This window comes from Watersipora subatra, chromosome 4 (assembly GCF_963576615.1).
Source record: "Watersipora subatra chromosome 4, tzWatSuba1.1, whole genome shotgun sequence".
Lineage (NCBI taxonomy): Eukaryota > Metazoa > Bryozoa > Gymnolaemata > Cheilostomatida > Watersiporidae > Watersipora > Watersipora subatra.
In genome coordinates this window covers 63,221,990-63,243,296 of record NC_088711.1, presented here as the reverse complement: position 1 = coordinate 63,243,296, position 21,307 = coordinate 63,221,990, and the positions used below count along the sequence as shown (strand labels likewise).

The window sequence follows — 21,307 nt, the reverse complement described above, 5'->3', positions numbered from 1 at the left end:
TCTTAACTAGTGGCGTATAAGCCTGTGTCTATATATGTCGAGCTCATTCTCATCATCTCCATTCGTCTTTCATACGCCTCCCACCACACCGCAAGGACTTTATGCTAAGCGTCAACACTTTGCTACTTTATCTTGACAATCACGAACTGGAAAAGTTTCTCTTAAGTACACAAACTAGGAAAGTTTTAACCTATTTACCGTACCCAATTTAGAGAATTCTGGGAGATACTTGCTGTCTTTAGAGACAGTTTTTTCTGTAATTCAAATCTGATGAAATGTCAAGCCAAGCTGCCACCTGAAAACCCTATCTATGAGGCTTCACACGTCCTCACTCTTTTCCACTGCCTTATCTTCCACTCCTGTATCTTTCACTGCTTCACGTCCATCTCATTGTAGCGTACTGACACCTCGTCTGCCTTCTGCTACCTGCTAAGTTTTATGACTTTTTGTTCCCCTCTACCAAGTGGAGGAACATAAAACTCTCTACATAGTTTATCCCTTGTTCTCGTGTGCTTACATTCTTGTTCACCATATCACGACACCTTTTTAGGTTCATCACCTCGTACTGGTGTTAATACTCACCCTTCTTTAGTTAGTTAGGCTAACCTTGCTAAACCATTAGCGACTGACCATCACTTGAGATTGTTGCAGGAACATATTAGACAATGTGCTCCAACAGTTCAAACCCCCTGCATAAGGTTTATCATAGTTTTAGTGACAATGCTAGGAAACAAAGCTAGGGTAGCACCTTTCAGAGTTTATATTTCCATTTTGCAAGTTGAATGTATAAACTACAGGTATTTACATTCCTATTACTAACAGAGAATAGCTGCCATTCTGTGTGTTACTATGTTCTGTGATTTAAACACATTCGGGGCTCAGAAGTCAGCCGTTTACCAGACAGATGTACAACCCACAGGCTAAAACATTCAATTAGACTTTGTACGATTCATTGTGCTTTTATCAAGAACTTGGATCATGGCTAAGCTGCCCCGTTTGGTACTTAGTTTGATCAAACTAACATCTCTCAAGTATTAGAATGCTGAAGAGATCAATAGAACCTTGCAAGGACATAAGAACATGCGCAGACTACAATATGTCTGACTCAATGAAAAGGAGATGTCAATGAACTTGAGATAAGAACACATGGTGCTGCCACGAGAGAAACCATGTGATCAACTCAAGTGCTTAAATGAGGCCCTCAACTCTATTAGAGAGCAACTCTGGTCAGATGCACTTCCCACCTTCACCAATAAATGACGTTTTTAGGATTGAACTCTACTATACTGTTCTTGGATTTGAGGCTGTACACTACTTGGCCAGAATGCCGAAGCTTACTATATCATGGCAGTTAAATTTTTATAAATGATGGTGATCAGGAAAAACAAATTTGGGTGAGGTTAAGTCTCTAACAACCTATTTAAAATGCTAATTCTCATGCTGACCTTTACCTTTTAAAAATTCTACTCAGCCTATAAAACGTTCTAGAATATATTAACGGCAACAGACTATTGGTTCCTCAGTACCCTGCTTATAGTCACTCGTAACAATAAAGAGTTGTATTTGCTTTTTTTAGCTTGTTGCTTGGTCTGTGCTACATTGGGGCCCTTAGCTACCACTACTCTATCATTATTATAAAAAATAAACTCAGACGAGGTCAGTGATAAGTTATGTTTATAACAAAAACAATGGCATTGCTGACAAATGACTATATGTTATTGTAGAAGCTATTGGAAACTGTGAGGCTGACTGGAAACATATACATCAACAGAGAGTATGCATAATACATCAGAAAGCTGCCAAGCATCTTAGTGAAGCCTCACAATATTGCAAGCAATTAGATGCAAAGATGTGGGGCGTAAAAACAAAGCCTCAACTGAAGGAGGTGAACTTCTATGTTATTCTTTTACTTGTTGCGCATAGTATGGGCTCAATTAGCTGTTATACTGTTTTATTCTACAAAACTATTTCTCATGGTAATATTGTTCTTTCGGTAATCTGTCATCAGCATTTTTGTATCCCATGTCAGAAAATTTGGCATCGATGATCAATATTTGTAGAAAAAATTAAAGGAACAGTCTTCTCATACAAATGATGATACAATTAAACTATGACATACCAAGCTAACTCATTTTAAGATCTACTGCTGAATAAGATGTTCTCATAAGTTTGGAGTGTAATTTATTTTTAATTTATTTTTTAAACCGAAAACCCTCCATAACTCTTTAATAATACTGTGAGTGATAATACCAAATGCACTAAACGGAACTACATAAAAATCTAAATGTAAAGATTTAATCTAACTGAAATAATAAAAGACAGTTGTTACTGTTTCTTTTCACTAAAAAAGATGCATATAGAAGTGTAACCTTGACGACATACAGGTTAAGTGATAGCAGTGTTGACAGAGACATGTAGGTTAACCTCATCTATGAAGTGAAAATCAAACTAACCTAATATGTACATGTGTTTATAAACATGCACCTTCAACTGCTTTATATTTCTACTTCTTTTAAAAATTATCATCATCCTTTTGATTTTCACTAACAAACTTGTAATGGTCTTAGAAACTTTAAATGTTGTATTTTGGAATTGCTTTTATGTAAACTCAAATATTTTATGGAAATTTGCATCACATATTGAAAAACTTGTATGTTATGGCAATAGCAAATATATCTTTGATTGTACAAGTAAGTAGAGGTTTGACTACTAATAACTAAAGGTTTGATTGTACATACTTCTAAGAAGTGGTTTGACTGTACTTGTAAGTAAAGATTTAACTGTACTTGTAAGTAGAGGTTTAACTGTACTAGTAAGTAGAGGTTTCCCTGTACTTGTAGAGGTTTGACTGTACTAGTAAGTGGAGGTTTGACTGTACTAGTAAGTGGAGGTTTGACTGTACTAGTAAGTAGAGGTTTGACTGTACTAGTAAGTAGAGGTTTGACTGTACTAGTAAGTAGAGGTTTGACTGTACTAGTAAGTAGAGGTTTGACTGTACTAGTAAGTAGAGGTTTGACTGTACTAGTAAGTAGTGGTTTGACTGTACTAGTAAGTGGAGGTTTGACTGTACTAGTAAGTAGAGGTTTGACTGTACTAGCACGAGCAGAGTTGACTATTACTAGTAAATAGAGGCTTGACAAGCATACACAATATACAAGTTTGAAAATGAGATGTGAAAATTGAACAAAACTTAATAAAAATAAATAAATGTGTCATAATGAAGGATTTTTAGTAACTAGTGCGTGCTTGTCTAAACATTTAAAGTGCTTCTTATATAAATTACCTTCAGTTCTCAAATCCCAGCGTAGCATATTTGTTTTGTATGCAGGTAATGGAGTCCTACCACACATCAGAGCTGTCCACTATAATGCTGCCCTATGTGCTCACCAATGACAGTGATGTGGTGGACACGGAGAACCATCCAGTGACGGACTGTGAACTCTGTCAGAACCTGTTAACAAAAATTACTTGGTCGAAAGGTTTAAGTCGTCTCTGCATCGTATTGCGCAACACTAACAGCAAGATGTCCGCTTTAGCCATTCGATGCAGTCCAGCAGGTTTTCTCTGCTCAAGACCAGACAGTAAGCATGTTAGTCAATGGTGTATCATGGTTGAATGTATGCAGGTGGTCCTAAAACCTTTGTCATTATAGCTAAAAGGAAGTCTTCTAGCTACCTCGCTTGACTACAGTATTACAGCCGCCCCAGTAAGCAGAGTGCCAGTAGGCCAGAGTACCAGTAAGCACATGCCAGTAGAGTTCCTCTGGCATGTCTCAAACCACCTGTTTACTGCTCAAGTCTACATGTTTTAGTGCACGGTAACTAGTGCTTAGCAATGGGTGAGAATAGATGGTAAAATGTGAGAACTTGAGAATGAATCTAGCAGCCTCCGGAAGCTAGTAAACTTCTGTGACCAACTAGGCATTTTCACTGTTGCGTTTACATATAGACATCAAACTCATGAATCTGTAACTTATAAACTGGATTTATGAATTAGACAAGTAAAATCGACGAGACTAATGCCTTGTTGGATATATTGAACAGCTTATCAGCATAATTACTGTTTGGTGATATTTTGTTTCAGTTTCCCTATCGCGAGAAGTAATGTTTACGAGATATGACTTGGCAGCAGTGCTTGTCGTGATATTCCTATGCGTGTCCTTAGCGACCATAGGAATATTGTCCCTCACCCAGGGCATGGTTCACAACAATGAGGATGATGTGCAAGACTCACATACTTACAGACAATCTAATAGAGTTTCTCCCACAAAAAATAACCTGGCTACTATCAACGAAGAGCGTAAAACAATGTATGCAACACTCCAACGCCTGGCCAGAAGGTGAAATTATCAACATAAAATGACTCGGTATACATGTTGTTAATTTCACACCATCCTGCTTGTTCAAACATAAATAATTATTTTTAATTATGATACGATTATACTTTATAATAAAATAACAAAGAACTTTTTATTTTGCATTTGCTCTAAATGAAAATGTAATGAAAGCTCAGTCACCCAATGGATTGAAGGATGTACAATTAGAAGCTCCTTGTATCACACTTACAAGTAGTTAGATTGTGTTCACAGGCACACATGTATTTTATTGGATTTGTTACATAAGACCAAGACAAAGCTATCGAAAATGACCAGAGCAGCTATAGATATCCTTAAAAGCGTGTCATTACGTTGTGCTGATATGCTCCATAAACCTGACAAACAACAGTATAACATGACAAGTTGAGAGATAAGAGCACACAGAGTAAGATAGCCTACAAACTAATAGCTTATACAGGTAGCTTAAATCCATTGTTAGCCTAAGACACCGCTGACAACTTGCTGTACACGTCACACGTCTCCTAACCTAATAGATACTACAAATCCCTAAGACTAAAGTATAAATCAATCAACTGTGAAACTGACAATACTACTGAAAGCATTACAAACATCTCTACGTAGTTGATTGCGCTTTAACATAAAATATATCCTCCAACATTTCCAATTCGGTCCTGTCAGCCTCCCCAGCCTCCACAGCTGTGCTGTTAATCTCTGAGGCTAGAGATCTGTCAGAGTCAAAAAGTTGCTGACTAGCCTTGCGAGGAGTGTGTATGGAGTAACTGTGACTGCAGCGACTGGAGTGAGACTGACTCGCTTGAGATATAGGGGAGTCAACCCTTGGACTTTTGGCGTCTCTTATAACCTTCCTCGCTGACTCTAGCAGACGATTGGTTTTCTACAAGCATTTGAAATAATTAAAATTTGGCTTTGTTGAAACAAATATGGAGAAGCCTGCAAAAACTCACAACTCTGGGCGCCTTCCAATTCGTTAGCGTAGAAGGTGCATGATTGGTGTAGAAGTGAGGCTTTCGAATCTCAATTTTACAGTTTGGGAAGAATAGCAGGTTTTACCTTGATTAGGTATACAGTGGTACACAATAACCTAGTCACGTAAGGTCCGGGACAGCGAATAAGCACTGCACCATGGTATGGTATCCATGGTGATAAATAATTAAAAGCTGTGGCTGAAGGTCTTTAAGATGGTAATGTTCTCAAAGTAGAATAACCCAACTTTTGTTTTATAACAAAGATGCTTGATGTGTGCTAAAAATGTCATATTGATTTCATTTATGGGTCATTGATGAAGTAATTACTGTGTTGAACGCATATCACTGAAACTAGCATGTAGAGGATAACTCCAAGTTATGGTTAAGGCTAAATGAATGTTTATCGTGTATTTGTTTTTATTCATGGATATTTTTTCAATATTTTGTCCCACGTACCACTCTCGGGTGCCTGTACGAAATCCAATGGCACCCTAAGCTTCAAAAGGTTGAATTTCACCCTTAACAAAGTTCTGATTTCCAAGCAAAGCGCTAAACCTGCTGTTTGGTACTATAGTCTCGCTGATCTGCTTAGACTACTAAAGGCTGTAATGGTGAGATAAAATCATGCCTAAGTCAGTGACTTTTGTCTCCATAAATAAGACAATTCTCAATTAAGTAAATCCCACCAGTTACTGCGATTTGGTAAGCTGATTGCAACAGTCTAACATTTATAGTGCACAAAAAAGTCAAGGTCATATTCTAACTTCAGTATAAAAATTACAATGTCACAGTCAATATTGGCATAATGCTAAGGCTAGAGTGCCACCAAGGCGCTAAGGCTAAAGTGACACCATGTCACTAAGGCTAGACTGACACCATAGTGTTATGGCTAGACCGACACCATGGAGCTAAAGCTAGGGAGACACATTGTAGGACAATGTTCAAGCCTTTTCTGTCTGCGTTGATCAATAAGGAGAGAATTAGATCTACAATCTATAACATTGATCAATGATGCAGAGCCTTAGATCTACAATCTATAATATTGATCAATGAAGGAGAGCCTTAGATCTACAATCTATAATGTTGATCAATGAAGGAGAGCCTTAGATGTACAATCTATAATATTGATCAATGAAGGAGAACCTTAGATCTACAATCTATAATGTTGATCAATGAAGGAGAGCCTTAGATGTACAATCTATAATATTGATCAATGAAGGAGAACCTTAGATCTACAATCTATAATGTTGATCAATGAAGGAGAGCCTTAGATGTACAATCTATAATATTGATCAATGAAGGAGAACCTTAGATCTACAATCTATAATGTTGATCAATGAAGGAGAGCCTTAGATGTACAATCTATAATATTGATCAATGAAGGAGAACCTTAGATCTACAATCTATAATGTTGATCAATGAAGGAGAGCCTTAGATGTACAATCTATAAATTTTATATCTGCATATAATTCTAACCAGGAGTACATATAGAGCACCAAATTGTGAACTGCTAACAATTAAGCTGACAAAGAATTGTTAATGTTGTCATGATAAAACAGAAACATAGAAGAGTAGAGAATGTAGTAGAGTGGGTGAGATCTCAGATTAGCAAAGACTATGGTAGATATTTGTGGTGGTTAAGAATTTATTTGAGAAAAACTGTGAAGCTGTGCTCCTTGGACTAGACTAACAGGAGAACTTTTGGCTATGCATATACCTTACTTTGTTGTATCTTCAACTTCGATGTTTCATCAATCTCTCTTGCTTCTTTTATAACAAAATGCTAGTGATGTAATACACTATAATGTTCCGTGAATAAATGACAAAAATAGACTCGGGCCTAATTCTTTGGACCAAAAGACATGTTATCAGTAAATCACGTGTCCAATATATAAGAAGAAAATTTAAAACTTGTGTCTAATTAAATATTCGAATATTTAAATCTTACACACACTCACCATTTCACTATATATGCCCTAAAAGTACGTGCGGATTGGGATGTCAACACAACATCTTTACTATAATAATAATCGTGTCCATCCGTCTGCTGATACCACGCTTAGAGCGCTAGGCGCCAACATGCATCACACAAGAATTAAACTTAGGTATCCATGTTCTGCAGGCAAGCGCTCTGCCAACTGCACCTCTGGACTACCTTACAGTACTGCGCAGTAATTGCGGGCAAAGTGATTACACATGACGATCTCTCATGGCGTAGGGTACTGTCAGCATACCAGTAGCAATAACATTAGTAAATGCATAATTATTTTCATGTTTCCCAGCATTCCAACAAATCAGAAAGAGTCATGATAAACCACTTAAAGGTTGACTTGCAACAAAATTCACATTACAGTTATTTAGTATCAAAAGGTTCACCATGTCTTACTCTGCTGTGTTGTAGGTGCAAAATATGTGGAAATGTGATTACAAGCTCTTAGAAGCTAAAAAGCGAACAGTTAATCGCCGCCATCATGAAACCACCGTAGATCGGAATCAGTTTATTTCTCTGACGTAGTTAATCCATTTGGTTATTGTTTTGACACGTGATGTTCTCACATAAATTAAAAGGCCAATAAAAGGCTCAATATAAAATTTCTCGTAGCACTAGTTTATGACAAACACTTCGGGTTTTACCGAAAACCCCGTATCAAATATAGATGCTTGCTACTTTACAGTTTTGTTTCGGCTTGGTCTAATCACCTAGTTGTAATCAGATCATGTGACCCATACTTCCAGCCAAACAGCGCGAATAATTTTTGCAACATTTTTCGATTATCACAGGTGACCAACAGGCTCGTCATGTTTATCAGATAATGATATGTACTCGTTCGAGCTAAGGTTAAAAAATTAAACAAATTTTTACGGTAAGTTATAAGATATCACTGCTAAAAGTGACAGCATTACAATGACGATAAAACAGACGCGTAAGGACAATAGACATAGTTTTATTGAATGTGTGAAGTATATTTGTGAAAATATTTCGACAATGAGGTTGCATGAAAGTGTAAACAGAAGCCATCTTGTACAACTACGTCCCATTTGAGCCGTTTTGGAAAGAGATTCTAATCTACGGCGGTTTTGTGATGGCTGCTACTAACTGTTCGTTTTTGAGCTTTTAAGAGCTTGTAAATACATTTCCACATATTCTGCACCTACAACACATCAGAGTAAGACATGGTGAATCTTTTGATACCAAATAACTGCAATGTGAATTTTGTTGCAAGTAAACCTTTAAAGGCCAGCCTAATTCAGGAGATCTTAAAACATAGAAAGACGCTAATAGCAATGATAAGATGTTATACGCAGCATGTTCGATAATAAGCAAATATCAAATGCTCACATCTATAGTATCCTGCATGCTAGACTGGCTCCTCGAAGAACAGCTGCTGGGGGATGGAACAAGTCGTTTCCCAATATATAGCCTTTCCTCTGGAGGCTGAGTCCCTGGAGACTGATCCATAGGCCCGGGTACCCGCTGCTGTAGTGGAAACTCAGTCTGCACAGAATGGTCCTGGGTTCGTCTTTTTGGAGTTGTGTGCTTGCAGTCATCCACCTAAACCATAGATAAAACAAGCAATTAAGGAGTAATTGGGTACATATCTGCATTGACTTTAATGAATATAGTTTATAGTTGTATATAATTTAGTGAATATACAATATTTAAGACCAATGGTCTTTTGGAATCAGGGTTAGGCAACTTTTAAGTTCATGATAAATCATGTCTACAAAGTCTATGATTCTGACAAGCGATACCTCACTCGCACTACTAATCTATGCGAAGAGTGCTTCACATTACTAAACCATAAAATCTGGATCCAGCTGGAAAAGGTATGGATGACTTTACCACAAACCAACAAAATATATACTGGCTGAAATATGGCAAAGTTATTTTGATTCCAAACAGCTAGGACAATTACAAAAGATACGTTAAGTTTCACGTTATGTTAGTCAATGTGTTGAGCACTATGTTCAGCTTAGCGTTACTTCTCTGTGATGGAAGGGTATAACAGAAGCAACGAGAAGACGACAGCCTTAACCTCGACATAAACTGACAAAATGCACACAATACTTTGATAAGTATGCCTATCGGCGAGGAGAGAAGAAAATGTATCCTTTAGCATAACAGCTTGTCCAAACACCACATGTATTTAAGATAGTCAACGGCTGATGAAACGGAATACATGTGAGCCTCAATTAAATCAGATGTAAGCAAACAATATTTACTATAAGCCTTGTTTTACAATTTTATTCACACCTGTGCTAGCAAGATTTAGGAAGTCTCGCTAGCAAAGACCTTTTGCGCGGAGTACTACTGCTAACACACATATAAACCTTTACAGCAGCCGTGGCCTAGTGGTCTAGAACTCCTGATCTACAAACAACTGTTCAAGATTCAAATCCCAAAAAAACCACTGGTGGTGACAGGAATGACATCCAACTTCAAAATGCTCTTCGCAACTGGACATTTGTAGAGCTTTCCCTCAAAGACAACATCCTCATTCCCTTGCCACAGGACTCAGACATGACCAGCCAAGATCATAAAAACATCGTTTGTTGCTTTTAAAAAAGATTCCAACAGCCTCTGCTAAGCAGACATACTCGATCTTCGAGGGCCTGCTCATACACAAACCTTTAGAAAAATTTTGTGAATTGTTTTAGAAATTTTACAACCAAAATTTTTTAATTAAATTCATAGTAATGGTCAATAGCCAGTAAATGCCATCTGCAATCAAGTAGGATCTCAGTACTTCCATCTAGCATTTAATAAATGGACAAGCATTCTATAAGAGTGACAGCTCCCAATTTACCGGTAAAGTGTTTTACCTGCACGCCAACATTGAAACTTCGGCTCAGGCTAACAGGTACAGCAACCGGAGTAGCCATAGTCTGCTTTGAAAAGGATCTAGAAGATTCGGAGTTGTGACCTCTATGGACAACATGACTAGCGGCGGGTCTGGAAACATCTCTGTAATAAACAACAAGTGTTGAAGTGGGCTGATATGCAATGCTTTAATAGTACATATGCAAATATTTCTATAACATTTTTTATACAATTTCAATTGAAGTGCTAACCTTATGGAACCTTTTGGAACTTATACAAAAAACCTTGCTGATTACAACAGCGGGACAGTCTGCTAAATTGAATATCAAGTTTATCCCAATCTTATAATCTTACCAACATGCATTTTTTTGCACAGCTCATTGTGCAGAAGTTTTTGTAAAATGCCAAAGTTCAAGCCCTTGTATAACCAATTTATAAATAATTGTTATTAAACGCATTAGCAAAAAAAAGTTTAACATAGAACATATTTTGCTACTCACCATACATTTCACCAATTATCGATAACAGAGCTTTGCATAACCACGATTTTCCAAAAGAAATGTAAAGTATTCAAGCAAGTTCCTCAATGTTCAAGACGCAAAGGTTATTATTGCACGATCTACATGTATGTACAATTTTAATTAGTCGCGAATGACTTCATTAAATGCAGTGAACAGATTTTTGCGATGTTCAAGAGCCGAAAAGTTTGTCATCTGATTTATAAACTTTTTATAGTTGAGCCAAATATAGATTAGCTTCCAAAGACTATATTTTGCATGATGGCAATGTTCAAATGCGTGATGAACACATGAAATTAGATTAAGTCTTTTGATTTCTGTACTGATTAAACGCAAGATCAAAATATAAAATTACTGATATCTCTGTTCTGTAAACTCGTGTTCCCTCAAGCTGAGTCGTTTTTGTGTGATCTTCAGTAATTCTTCCTGTTCAGCCAATCTTAGCTTCAAAAGCCTTTGTTCCTAAATAAATGAAGAAAGCAATCAGTTTGTTTCTCAACAAGAACAACTATTCAATATATTCTTAAACTAGTATCAAATGGTACCTCTATGAGTCTTGCCCGCTCCATGAATATTTCATCCTTCCGACTGTAGTCAATAGTAGAGTTAGTACGAACTGAAATTTCACTCAAAGCATCTGCCGCATGCAAATTATCTCTAACCCTTTTTTGTTGCACACCTTCACCAATAAACGTTGACGACGTTCTAAAATGAATTTAATAATCATAAAAACGGTTTCAATAAAATTAGTACTGACACCTTATGCACGTGACAGGCTCAATCAACTCATATTCCCCACCTTGGATTGCGAGCTGATTCACTAGTTACACTTGCAACTTCGGATGCAACCTCCATATCTTGAGTAGTTTGGTGCTTGCTTATATAGTTGTCCAGTTCAGAGCCATGACTCTGCTCAGCAAGTCGATTGTCCAGCATAATGCTCCCATCATTGTCTTTAAGACTTCTCAGTGATGACAGAGCCGACGTTGGACGATGAAGTACAGCTTCTTGTAGTTGACTCAAAAGCTGTTGACAAGAATTTAATTCTGTTTGAACTGCTTGTCGCTCAGAGAGTAAGTTTTTTTGATCTTTAACCAGATCTTTTATTGCCTCTTCAAAGTCATAGCGTTCTTTTTTCAGACATTGTTCAATTTTATCTTTTTCTGAGCCCAAGTTAGCGAGTTCTTGTATCAGATTAGCGACTTTTTTCTTGTCTTCTGGTCTTAAATCTGTAAGACTAGCTGTTCTTTTATGTTTCTTGTGATGTCGAGACATTCCTGTTTGGGGCCTCAAATTCTCTTTTCCTTCTTCAATGTACAGCACATTAGAGACATTCTGACCACTTTCCAATTGCACAGAAGATAAAGGATGAGTCTTGACATTTGTATGATTCACAGCGGTACCATACTGTTTCGATTTTGAATGCTGCCATCTTCTGTTCGGGTTACCAACTGCTCTTTCGCTTCGTGTTTTCGGTAAACAATTTTGAGATGTTGGCAAATTATGCTTAGTGTAAGATACACTCATAATTTTGACAGCTGAAAATTGATATATTTTACATGGAAATTAATACTAGGCGTTTCAAACAAACCGCTACTACTAACTCTTAAAAACCAAACAACGGATGAGCCTTAGTTTTTGAATGTAGGTATCGCGATAATTAACATCCATGGGCATAACGCGTTTTCGCAGTCTAGTTCTAGTTTTGCAAAAGACCACAACTCCCAAGGTATCGCACAATTCCATTTGATTTTGTGCAATACTACCGGTTAGCAAAAATTGTTCACTGTTTACCAGGTGAGTTTTTTGAACCTTTGAAGTGTTTTTATGGTAATGTTGTGGTAGATATACAAATTCTATCAAGCTTATAAAAATACAGTTTTTGCAATGGTTATTACGTTTAAAAATTGTGTTGTTGAAGAATTTATTTTTCCATATCTACTGATGTAAAAAAGAATGTGTTTTAACAACATTAATATAGGCAATAAGTTACACAACTGATGTAATTTTTTGATACCATAGCTTCCTTGAATGTGTTAAAATACAAAACAAATACCAAAATACAACAGGATACAAGATGATTTTGCTACTACAACACTTCCTGTATAGACGGCTACCACTGGTTTGCTCTATGATTCACTGCAGATTTCTGATGAGTCCACCCTGTTTAAGCTGCAATAGAATTGACCTAAATCTTGAAACATCTCTTGTGTTCTTAGAATTCTTTGGGTTGAAGTCGCAGAGCTTGCATATTCTCTCAAATTCACTGCCGGGCTCCTTGTCTTCTATTTCTTGCACATAGGCCTCTTCAGCAGCTCTATGACACAAGCAAGCATTTCAAACATTGGATAATCTTAACTCACATTTTACACCGATTGCGCACTCCAAATAGAATAATAAACTGACGCAGATATGAAAGCATTGGGAAGACACGAAGCAAACAAGTGAGTATCAAACGCTGTTTAAGTAAACTGGAAAACAGCCAGCCATATGCAGACAAAATTTGTTACACCGGAGGATGTTTGAACATTAATTGATAATTGATAATTAATTACTCATTGAGAACAAAATATACAATTGCTAACACCTTCCGGTGATTAGTTGGAAAAATCTAAAACAAATCTGCTACTACTAGCGCAAATCATAGGATAAAATGCGTGTGTGGTCATACATGTTGGGCTGTGGCTAGTGCTACGCACCAAAACATAGTTTCCACTGGTGAAAACAAGAACCAACTCTACCAGCCAATTTACTAAATAAAAGGACTATCACTGATGAGAGGGAGCAAGCAGCCCAAGTCCTAAGGCTATATACAACGATGCAAAAGTAGATAGAATGAGACTCAACTTGACAGTACTACGGGCACTGTACAGGTACCCGTAGTACCGGGTACGGGCACAGTAAGAAATCTAAATGACTAGCTAAAAGACAATACAGGGCACAACAATGTACACTCACTCCTACCGATCATTTTTTCTGAAATGAGTTAGAAGTAAATTGTTATTGCCAGGGTAAATCGTAGATCACGTCTTCGCTAAGCAAATCATAGAGTTAAATCACCTATTGGTAGCTTTAGTCTTCTCCAGCTGCTCATCTTTATGCCTGTACCAGTCGTCAAGTTCTTTTCTAGCTGCCCGCCTCATCTCCTCAATCTGCTCTGCTTCAGCTGAATCTAAAGGTAAGTGAGTGAAAGCGCCTTAAAGCCTAGTCCTGTATACACAAGTAGGACCCTGATCCTAGACACTTCCTTAAAAGAGTAACATTTTAGAGATAACTGAAAAAACAATTATTGCAGTACACTGAGTCTGATAGATGGCGTATATTTCTTATGAACAGAAAAACAGCAAGTTGTAGTGTCAAGCTCTTGTTGCTGATAAAAAGAACATTTGAAAAGAGGAGTATAGAGAAAGCTAAAGGAGTATAGAGAGAGCTAGATAAGTATAGCGAGAGCTAGATAAGTATAGCAGTAGCTAGATGAGTACAGAGGGATCTAGAGGAGTATAGCGGGAGCTAGAGGAATATAGAGGAAGCTAGAGAAGTATAGAAGAAGCTAGAAAAGTATAGAGGAAGCTGGAGGCGTATAGAGGGATCTCGAGGAGTATAGAGGGATTTAGATGAGTAAAGAATATTTTTAATAGAAAAGCATTGACACAACACAGATTTCGGTCAAGAATCGTGATTTATGTACAAGAAAAAGAATGAAAGGACAATAGTAGATGCGTCAAATGGTTTACCCAAGAGTGGGCTCGTAGACAGATACTAAGAAAAAGCATACAATTCGGAAAAACCGCGTTATTATAGAAGAGAATCCTTGTAATGACAATTTGAATGATGAAGATTGGAACTTCATGTTTGATCTATTTTAGAAATAAATCCCTAGAAGACATATCATATAATTTTGATTTGCGATAGGTTTTTAATTTGACTTTCACTAGAATTCGTCTCATAAAAAACCTCGCCACCGTCTAAGTCACCGATAGATTTTAAAGCTTGATATTTGGTGTCAAATTTTCCAGTTATACGCCAGAATTTACGGTAACAATAAAGGCAGCTAAATACAGTAGACGCTCCCTATTTATGTTATATAATATAGTAGAAGCTCCTATAACATATACCTACTATGACCTAAATTCCCCATAACATAAAGAATTTATGTAAAGTTTTTGCTTCACGCTACGTAAGAAGTTATGTACAACGTAAAATTTCAAGTCGGTGCAAGCTCTCAAATTCGATTTGAATAACGAGAATCTTGTAATTGGTCTCAAAAATATCGAGCTCTTGTCGCACTCGGGAGAAAATGACATACATCTCTATTATATATACAAGTAGTACCCCGGCAATCTAGTTCGCCGTGAGAAATCGTCAGTCGTGTTGATAAAGCACAGAGAATCAGTAGTCGCGCAATTATTCATAAATACTTAAATCGATAAATGCAGGTACCAGGGTGTCGGTCTACAGATCTGAATTTCATAAGTTAGAGTAAGCCAAGTTTTATTCTAACCTTTATACTTGGAGACGAGTAGATGGACACACAGATAGACACCGCTCTTTTTGTAGCAAAAATATTTTTTTATTTTGCTTTATTGTAGACACATGAATTTTCGATTTTTTTCTCTGCAGAATAGAACTCACTAATTCGGTGATAATGAACAAATCGTTGTAAATTGATGTTCTAGGTGTGCACTTCCTTTAACTTATTGTAAAATTACTGCAATCATGGACCCTAAACAAGTGAAAGTGATAAAAAAGAGGAAAATTTGTTGATACAAACCAATAATACCACAGTTACGGTTCAGCCAATCAATGAAAAAGCTGAGTATAGCTATTCCTTTTAGAAGGGTCAAAGGAGTGAGTTTGAAAAGATCTCCGAACGGATTACGCAATTTACATGTATTTTACTGTTCAGATAATGTAAAATTTGTACAATGTAAAAAAATTCCGGAATGGATTATTTACGTTGTAGGAGCGTCTACTGTATATAAAAATGACCAACATAAAAAAGAGTGCACCCCAAAAAGGATTATAGAAGAAAATCAGTTGTAGATCATTTTGCTAAGTTCCCCATGCAAACAAGTAAATGCGAATATTTATGTATCAACCGTGGGACTTACACACCTTTTTCTTCCAACATTTTTTGTTGATCTTCCCTCCATTTTTTAATCTTCTCTGGTTCAATAGCTAACCTGTCCAGCCCAGATATAGCACTATAGGGCCCATTTTGTACCACAGGCTATATGATATAACAATACAAAATAAGTTTTACTGTACAACATTACACTAATGCATTCCAAACTAAAAAACAAAAATGAGTAACATTCAGTGTACCCTTGATAAAATACATGTATATTGAGTATGCCCATGATATGTAATCAAATTATATAAAGAATATGATAAATGAGTATGAACATCCTTAAACCATATGCCGCATAACACTCAAATAATGACTCAATCCTAGCAAGATTTAAAGTAGCAAATTAGTAAGTTGGCACTAATATTTGGTAATTTTTCATTTATTAAAATGTTATTTATGTTAGAGTATTATTAATGTAGTTAACAAGTTAATAACTTATTTTTGAAAAACCTTAGATTAGACCTAAAGTGAAAAACAACAGAACAGGAATAAGCCCTGCAGGGCTGTAATCTTTAAAACTGAATCGAATTAGGTATGCCAAGAAAAACAAAGACATTTTGCCCTTGATTTACACCAACATAACTTGGAGTTTGTTTTATTCTTTTTTATAGATGCTATCAAATTACATAACCAGTTGAGGTAGGCAAACTGTATTCAGGGGTCAGTATAAGAAAAAAATTAGCTGGACAGGATTAAACCTTTATCTATTAGCGTCTGTAGCAATGGATTTAACTTGACTGTCTTGAGAAACCCTTGATCGTGATTACGTACAGAAAGAAACAAAAGACAAAAATAATTGTCGTATGCAGAATATTTGTAGGTACCTCTTATGTACTAATATTGCATTACAAGCAATTCCAAGAAAGGCTAAAAGTGCAGTTTTTTAGTAATTATCAGCAGTAAAAACTTTCTCATTACTAAGAGGACTTGTAATCATAATCTACTAGAGCATACCTCTGGCTCCTCATATAGGCTAGCTGCCGCTGTACCCATGTCTGCATCACCAAAGGCATCACCACCTACGGGAGGCTTCAAATAAACCAAATAAATGTTACGAATGCTTGACGATTCTAGAACTCACAGCTCACTACATCTTAAATATTTCATAAAGCTACAAAAATGAGTTGAAGCTTATCCACCTAAAAGCTCTAACAGAAATACAGTCTTAAATCACAAAAAATTCCAATATTGTAATATGAAGTTAAGATATAATAAAGCTTACTGAGTCTGCAGATACAGGATCAAACGCGTCGTACTGGGAAAAACCTCCTGTAAATAGTAAGCAAACTTTACCAACGGAATGTTTCAAAGCAAAACGGTTCAGTTTCGAAGTTTAGTTTACCAAATTTATTATAAAATAACAAACTAGAACGAAAAGATCATTTGTTAATTGTGAAAATTGTTATATTCTTATGACTTTGCCATAAGATTTGAAAATTCAGCGTAGTTCTCATAAGTACAATACATGTAAAACTACACTATTTCGCCTATTAGATTGCAATAAAATTATGCAGGTGTAAGCAAATAAACTTATAAACTACTTATACTACAACATAATATGTATCCTTAACTTTAAGGTGTAAACAAAAGTTTAAATATTTTCAAAACAGATGACGGCCAATGGAAACGATATAACGTAATTACCTTGCGGATCAGCTTGGGCAGCGTTAAAGTCAAAACTAGCATCACCATCAATAGCAGCTAATTCGTCTTGTTCTCGTGCTAAAAAGTCAGCAGCTGGGTCCTCATCCCCGTCGGTAAAGGCAGGGGGCGTAGTCTCAAAAGCATCAGACATTTTTCTCCACCTTTAAGCTTCAACCGGAAAATGTATTGACCTGTTTTTTTCTGGCCTATGAGAGGAAAGCTCGCTAGGACAATGTTCTAAGATGAGGTAAATATCTGTAATTGAAGGATCAAAGGCTTACTATGTTCAACTAGATAATCGCTGTGAACCATTGGCTGTGAAACTCTATGATAATTGATCGAAGAACTACGAGTAGAGGCCGAAGATATTGATGCGTAGATAGAACAACTTCAAAATTCTGTTTTAGTTTTTACTTCAGCATTTCTCAGTGCTGAGGTAAATTCAATTTTTAATAGTTTATTAAAAATTTAGACAACTAGATACAATATACTGATGACTACAAATAATTTATAAGTATTACTTCACATAGCTACTGCTTTTGCTTATCAACTAAGCCACTGGAAAATGGCATGTCTTATTATTTGTTTTACAGAATATTCAACATACACAGCTGTCTTCCAGTCATTCCTTTCACTGAAAATAACTAACTAGCTCGTGAGCCTATTTAACTATTTGTAGTTAGATATCTCATGTAAATCAATTAACTGACTAAAAAATTGCTTGCTTTGGGACAGCTAGGGCAGTAAACAGCTCATCTCTCCATGTCATGGAATTTAACTCCAAAATGTTAAAAGATGACTAACATATTTTTGGAGATGTTGTAGTTTGTCTTTGGTCTTCATTCAGTTGAGATGAAGATAAGTGACCAAAGGTGTTGCACACATTATTGATGTAAGGCTGACAACATTTTGTCAATGTATTTTACATAATAAATAAAGATTTGCACTTTACATAGCATAGCAGAAAGTTAGCTGACAAATCATAACAGCCAGAGACAACCAAAATATAATATCACATATATGATAGTGATAAACTATGATATAATATCACATTACAAATCAAAAAATAATCTTCATGTTTCATAGGATTAAAAAGCTTACAGCGAAAGATAATTTCATGGCATTATCATTTTATGTTGGCCCTAAGACTGAGGTATTAGGCATTAAAATTTGACAGCCAGTTTTCATGTGGTCCATGATTTGCTGTTTAAGTTGTACGACCTGATCATTCAGACTAGTCGCATGCTGTAGCAACTCAGTGTTTTTATTTTTCAGATCGTTTACTTTCTCTTCAAGCCGAGAAATCCGCTCCAGTTTTCTGGTTCGGCATTTTCGCGCAGCTATGCGATTTCGGGCTCGTTTCCTCTCCACTTTGATAACTTCTTGGTTGTCCATATCGATAGGCATAGCGTCGTTATCCATGTTTACGGTGCTGCTTGGTGACAGGGCAGGGCTATCTGTAACTCTACTACTGCCAGCCGGACTGGCTTGCATACTTGTAGGTACAGTATGATCTGTGTCAGATGAGCGTGATGCTGATGGTTCATGCTTTACTTCCACTGAAGATGGTATGGTTGACGATGGTTTTGAAGGTGTAACAAGACCAGAGGGTACAAACTGATACGGCCTTTTTGATGAAGGAATGGAGCCAAGAGCACTCATATTTGCTAAAGTCGTGGCAGCAGAGGTAGACGCTGAAGTGAACGCAATGGTTGACATGGGTTTTAGCTGGCTGTAAGTAGGCAGATCAGCAGTCTGAGAAGGTACGCCTGTTTGTGTCGAATTTAATGCATTTGGTAATGTTGTTGCAGTAGCTGTTGGGCCAGTGCTAGGTACCCCACCTGGTCCGTGCAGTTGTGCGAGTGCTTCTACAAAACCCCTTGCATATGCTTCTTGTTCGTCAGTAACATATTTCGGGTATATAAATTGAGTGGGTGTTGGTGTTTGCAGCACGCCATTAGATGTAAACATCTTTTCTAGCTCTGGCGAAGACATGTTTAGCATTTTAAAATCCGGGCTTGCTAGGAGGTTAGCAAACTTTTGCTGTTTAGTGTTACCTGATGTGAAGTCTAGAAACATGTTTTTCTTGAGATCTTGTGCCTTGTCAGGTTCGCCATCCTGATATAAACTGGCTTCCATCTGTCGCTTATCCAGCTTTGCTGTTATAAATAACTTATGAGTCACTAGAAACTATCGTTGCAAAGTTTAGTAAACGCGAACGCGTTCTTCTGACTAAGTCATGAATGACTAGCTCTAGCTGGTGAGTCATTATCGTCACTGCTGAGCAAGTTACTAAAAATAGACAGTGACACGACTTTCGGTGGCGTGATTGGCCCATTGATATTTACGTCAGTGTATCACGTGAACAGATATGTGCGTCACACCGAGTCGTGTCATTAGTAAATTGCGCTATTATAACTTGGAGTAATCTCATCTTGAGAAAAACTTGCATAGTCCTTGGCGTTGCAGTATTTTTCATACTAATACAATCACTGGAGAAAACATTCGCACGTATCGCAACATCGATCGTTCTTATCTAGCTTAGGTAGATGCTCTAGGTATCTAGCTCTAGGTAGATGGACGTTGGTGAGTGTCTAGTCGCGGCTGTATTGAATTAACTGCGGTTAACGCCTACCTTTTTAAACGATGCGCTAACCATGTACATGTATATATCAGTTTATTTATGTGTACTGTTGAAACTATTAAAACAGGACTGAGCAAAATATGCAACTAGTCAACGAAAGGCCAAGTTGAACAGTATTTTAATCTAAATTTACGAAATAGCACAGTGCTTGAATATTTTACAATTTGATTTGCATGACTTAATAAAAAGAGATAGGAAACATTGCGTTTTGCATGTCATCAAAGTCAAGCGTGGTGGTAGGCTTAAATCTTAAGCTCCTATATAAATTCTGTAAACATTACGTTTTTCTGTAAATGCTAGCTGGGTGCATCATTCACATGATGACACAAGGCTGTCATCATACCTGCCAACTCTCACCATTGGGCGTAAGACTCACGCAATCACACTAAAGAAAAAATGAAAATGCGTGAGATTTTTGCCCCAATTTCCACAATTTTATATATACTATCATTGATACATCAATTGCACCAAAACCAAATCTCACGCATTGCCCCACTCTTGGGTTGGCAGGCCTGGCTGTCATCTTGATCAATAACAGTCGAGATGTGAATGGCACCAAAAGGAAATCTACTAGTACTAAGTACTATGCAGTAACCAACGGTCACAAGCTTGGTATATATGACAATTGAAACTTAGCAGAAAAACAAATCTACTGCTTTAGCGAATAGTGATTCAAAGGCTTTACTATTTTAGCTAAAGCTAAAGAATTTATGCTAGCCAAATCAAAATGCAATCCTTCTGCCTAGTATGATAAGAAAGATTATATTTCCACCCTATACTTTACAATGAAAAGCTTTAGCCTGCTGTAGCTACTACTACAAAACCTACTGATGTTGACACCTGTAGTAACCGCTCAAAGCTGGAAAAGGTGGTCAGTCAGCTGACTGAAAGAATTGTACATCATAAAATCAGCTAAAGACACAAAACAATAATATATTGTCATCTACTTGTACAAAGCTGATAGTGCATGAAGCCAAAATCACTGCTTTAACATTTCAACTCACTGAAATAAAAAAAAATCAAATCAAACATATGCCAATGTATCAATTACACAAAAAGAACTTTTAAATCAGGACAATCACATACAACCATTTGTACTCCGACACACACTTATCAACAAAAATACTCACACCAATAGGTATCCTATAATAAACTCTACAACTGCCTTTGCTAGTACTACACCTACTGCCAACAGTAACAATGCTAGTCAACTCAAATGAAGTCCA

At 36.8% G+C, this 21,307-nt stretch overlaps 3 protein-coding genes across 3 annotated transcripts; all 3 read right to left on the bottom strand.

Annotated features, from left to right (window-relative positions):
- Positions 1–4,450: 4,450 nt before the first annotated feature.
- Positions 4,451–12,264, bottom strand: LOC137395193 (uncharacterized). The gene is made up of 6 exons (XM_068082031.1): positions 11,462–12,264; positions 11,208–11,367; positions 11,018–11,124; positions 10,147–10,288; positions 8,663–8,875; positions 4,451–5,231 (listed from the first exon to the last, which is right to left on the bottom strand). The coding sequence occupies exons 1-6, from the start codon at positions 12,187–12,189 to the stop codon at positions 4,950–4,952; spliced, it is 1,632 nt and encodes a 543-aa protein (XP_067938132.1). The 5' UTR covers positions 12,190–12,264; the 3' UTR covers positions 4,451–4,949.
- Positions 12,265–12,575: 311 nt separating this feature from the next.
- On the bottom strand, positions 12,576–17,641 carry LOC137395195 (clathrin light chain A-like). The gene is made up of 6 exons (XM_068082033.1): positions 17,438–17,641; positions 17,016–17,062; positions 16,748–16,822; positions 15,778–15,892; positions 13,723–13,834; positions 12,576–12,979 (listed from the first exon to the last, which is right to left on the bottom strand). Exons 1-6 carry the CDS (start codon positions 17,586–17,588, stop codon positions 12,799–12,801), a joined length of 681 nt encoding a protein of 226 aa, XP_067938134.1. The 5' UTR covers positions 17,589–17,641; the 3' UTR covers positions 12,576–12,798.
- A 695-nt stretch (positions 17,642–18,336) lies between these two features.
- LOC137395194 (transcription factor Jun-like) lies at positions 18,337–19,707 on the bottom strand. The gene has a single exon (XM_068082032.1). It carries the CDS (start codon positions 19,574–19,576, stop codon positions 18,569–18,571), a length of 1,008 nt encoding a protein of 335 aa, XP_067938133.1. The 5' UTR covers positions 19,577–19,707; the 3' UTR covers positions 18,337–18,568.
- Positions 19,708–21,307: the final 1,600 nt, after the last annotated feature.

Bases quoted from the DNA above. Each gene is read 5' to 3' on its own strand.
- LOC137395193 (XM_068082031.1), bottom strand. From the start codon at position 12,189: ATGAGTGTATCTTACACTAAGCATAATTTGCCAACATCTCAAAATTGT. The intron at 11,368-11,461 runs GTGGGGAATATG...AATTCATTTTAG, and splicing joins GAATCAGCTCGCAATCCAAG to AACGTCGTCAACGTTTATTG. The intron at 11,125-11,207 runs GTACCATTTGAT...TCATTTATTTAG, and splicing joins AGCGGGCAAGACTCATAGAG to GAACAAAGGCTTTTGAAGCT.
- LOC137395195 (XM_068082033.1), bottom strand. From the start codon at position 17,588: ATGTCTGATGCTTTTGAGACTACGCCCCCTGCCTTTACCGACGGGGAT. The intron at 16,823-17,015 runs GTAAGCTTTATT...GTTTATTTGAAG, and splicing joins ATCCTGTATCTGCAGACTCA to CCTCCCGTAGGTGGTGATGC. The intron at 13,835-15,777 runs GTGTGTAAGTCC...ACTTACCTTTAG, and splicing joins AAAAATGTTGGAAGAAAAAG to ATTCAGCTGAAGCAGAGCAG.
- LOC137395194 (XM_068082032.1), bottom strand. From the start codon at position 19,576: ATGGAAGCCAGTTTATATCAGGATGGCGAACCTGACAAGGCACAAGAT.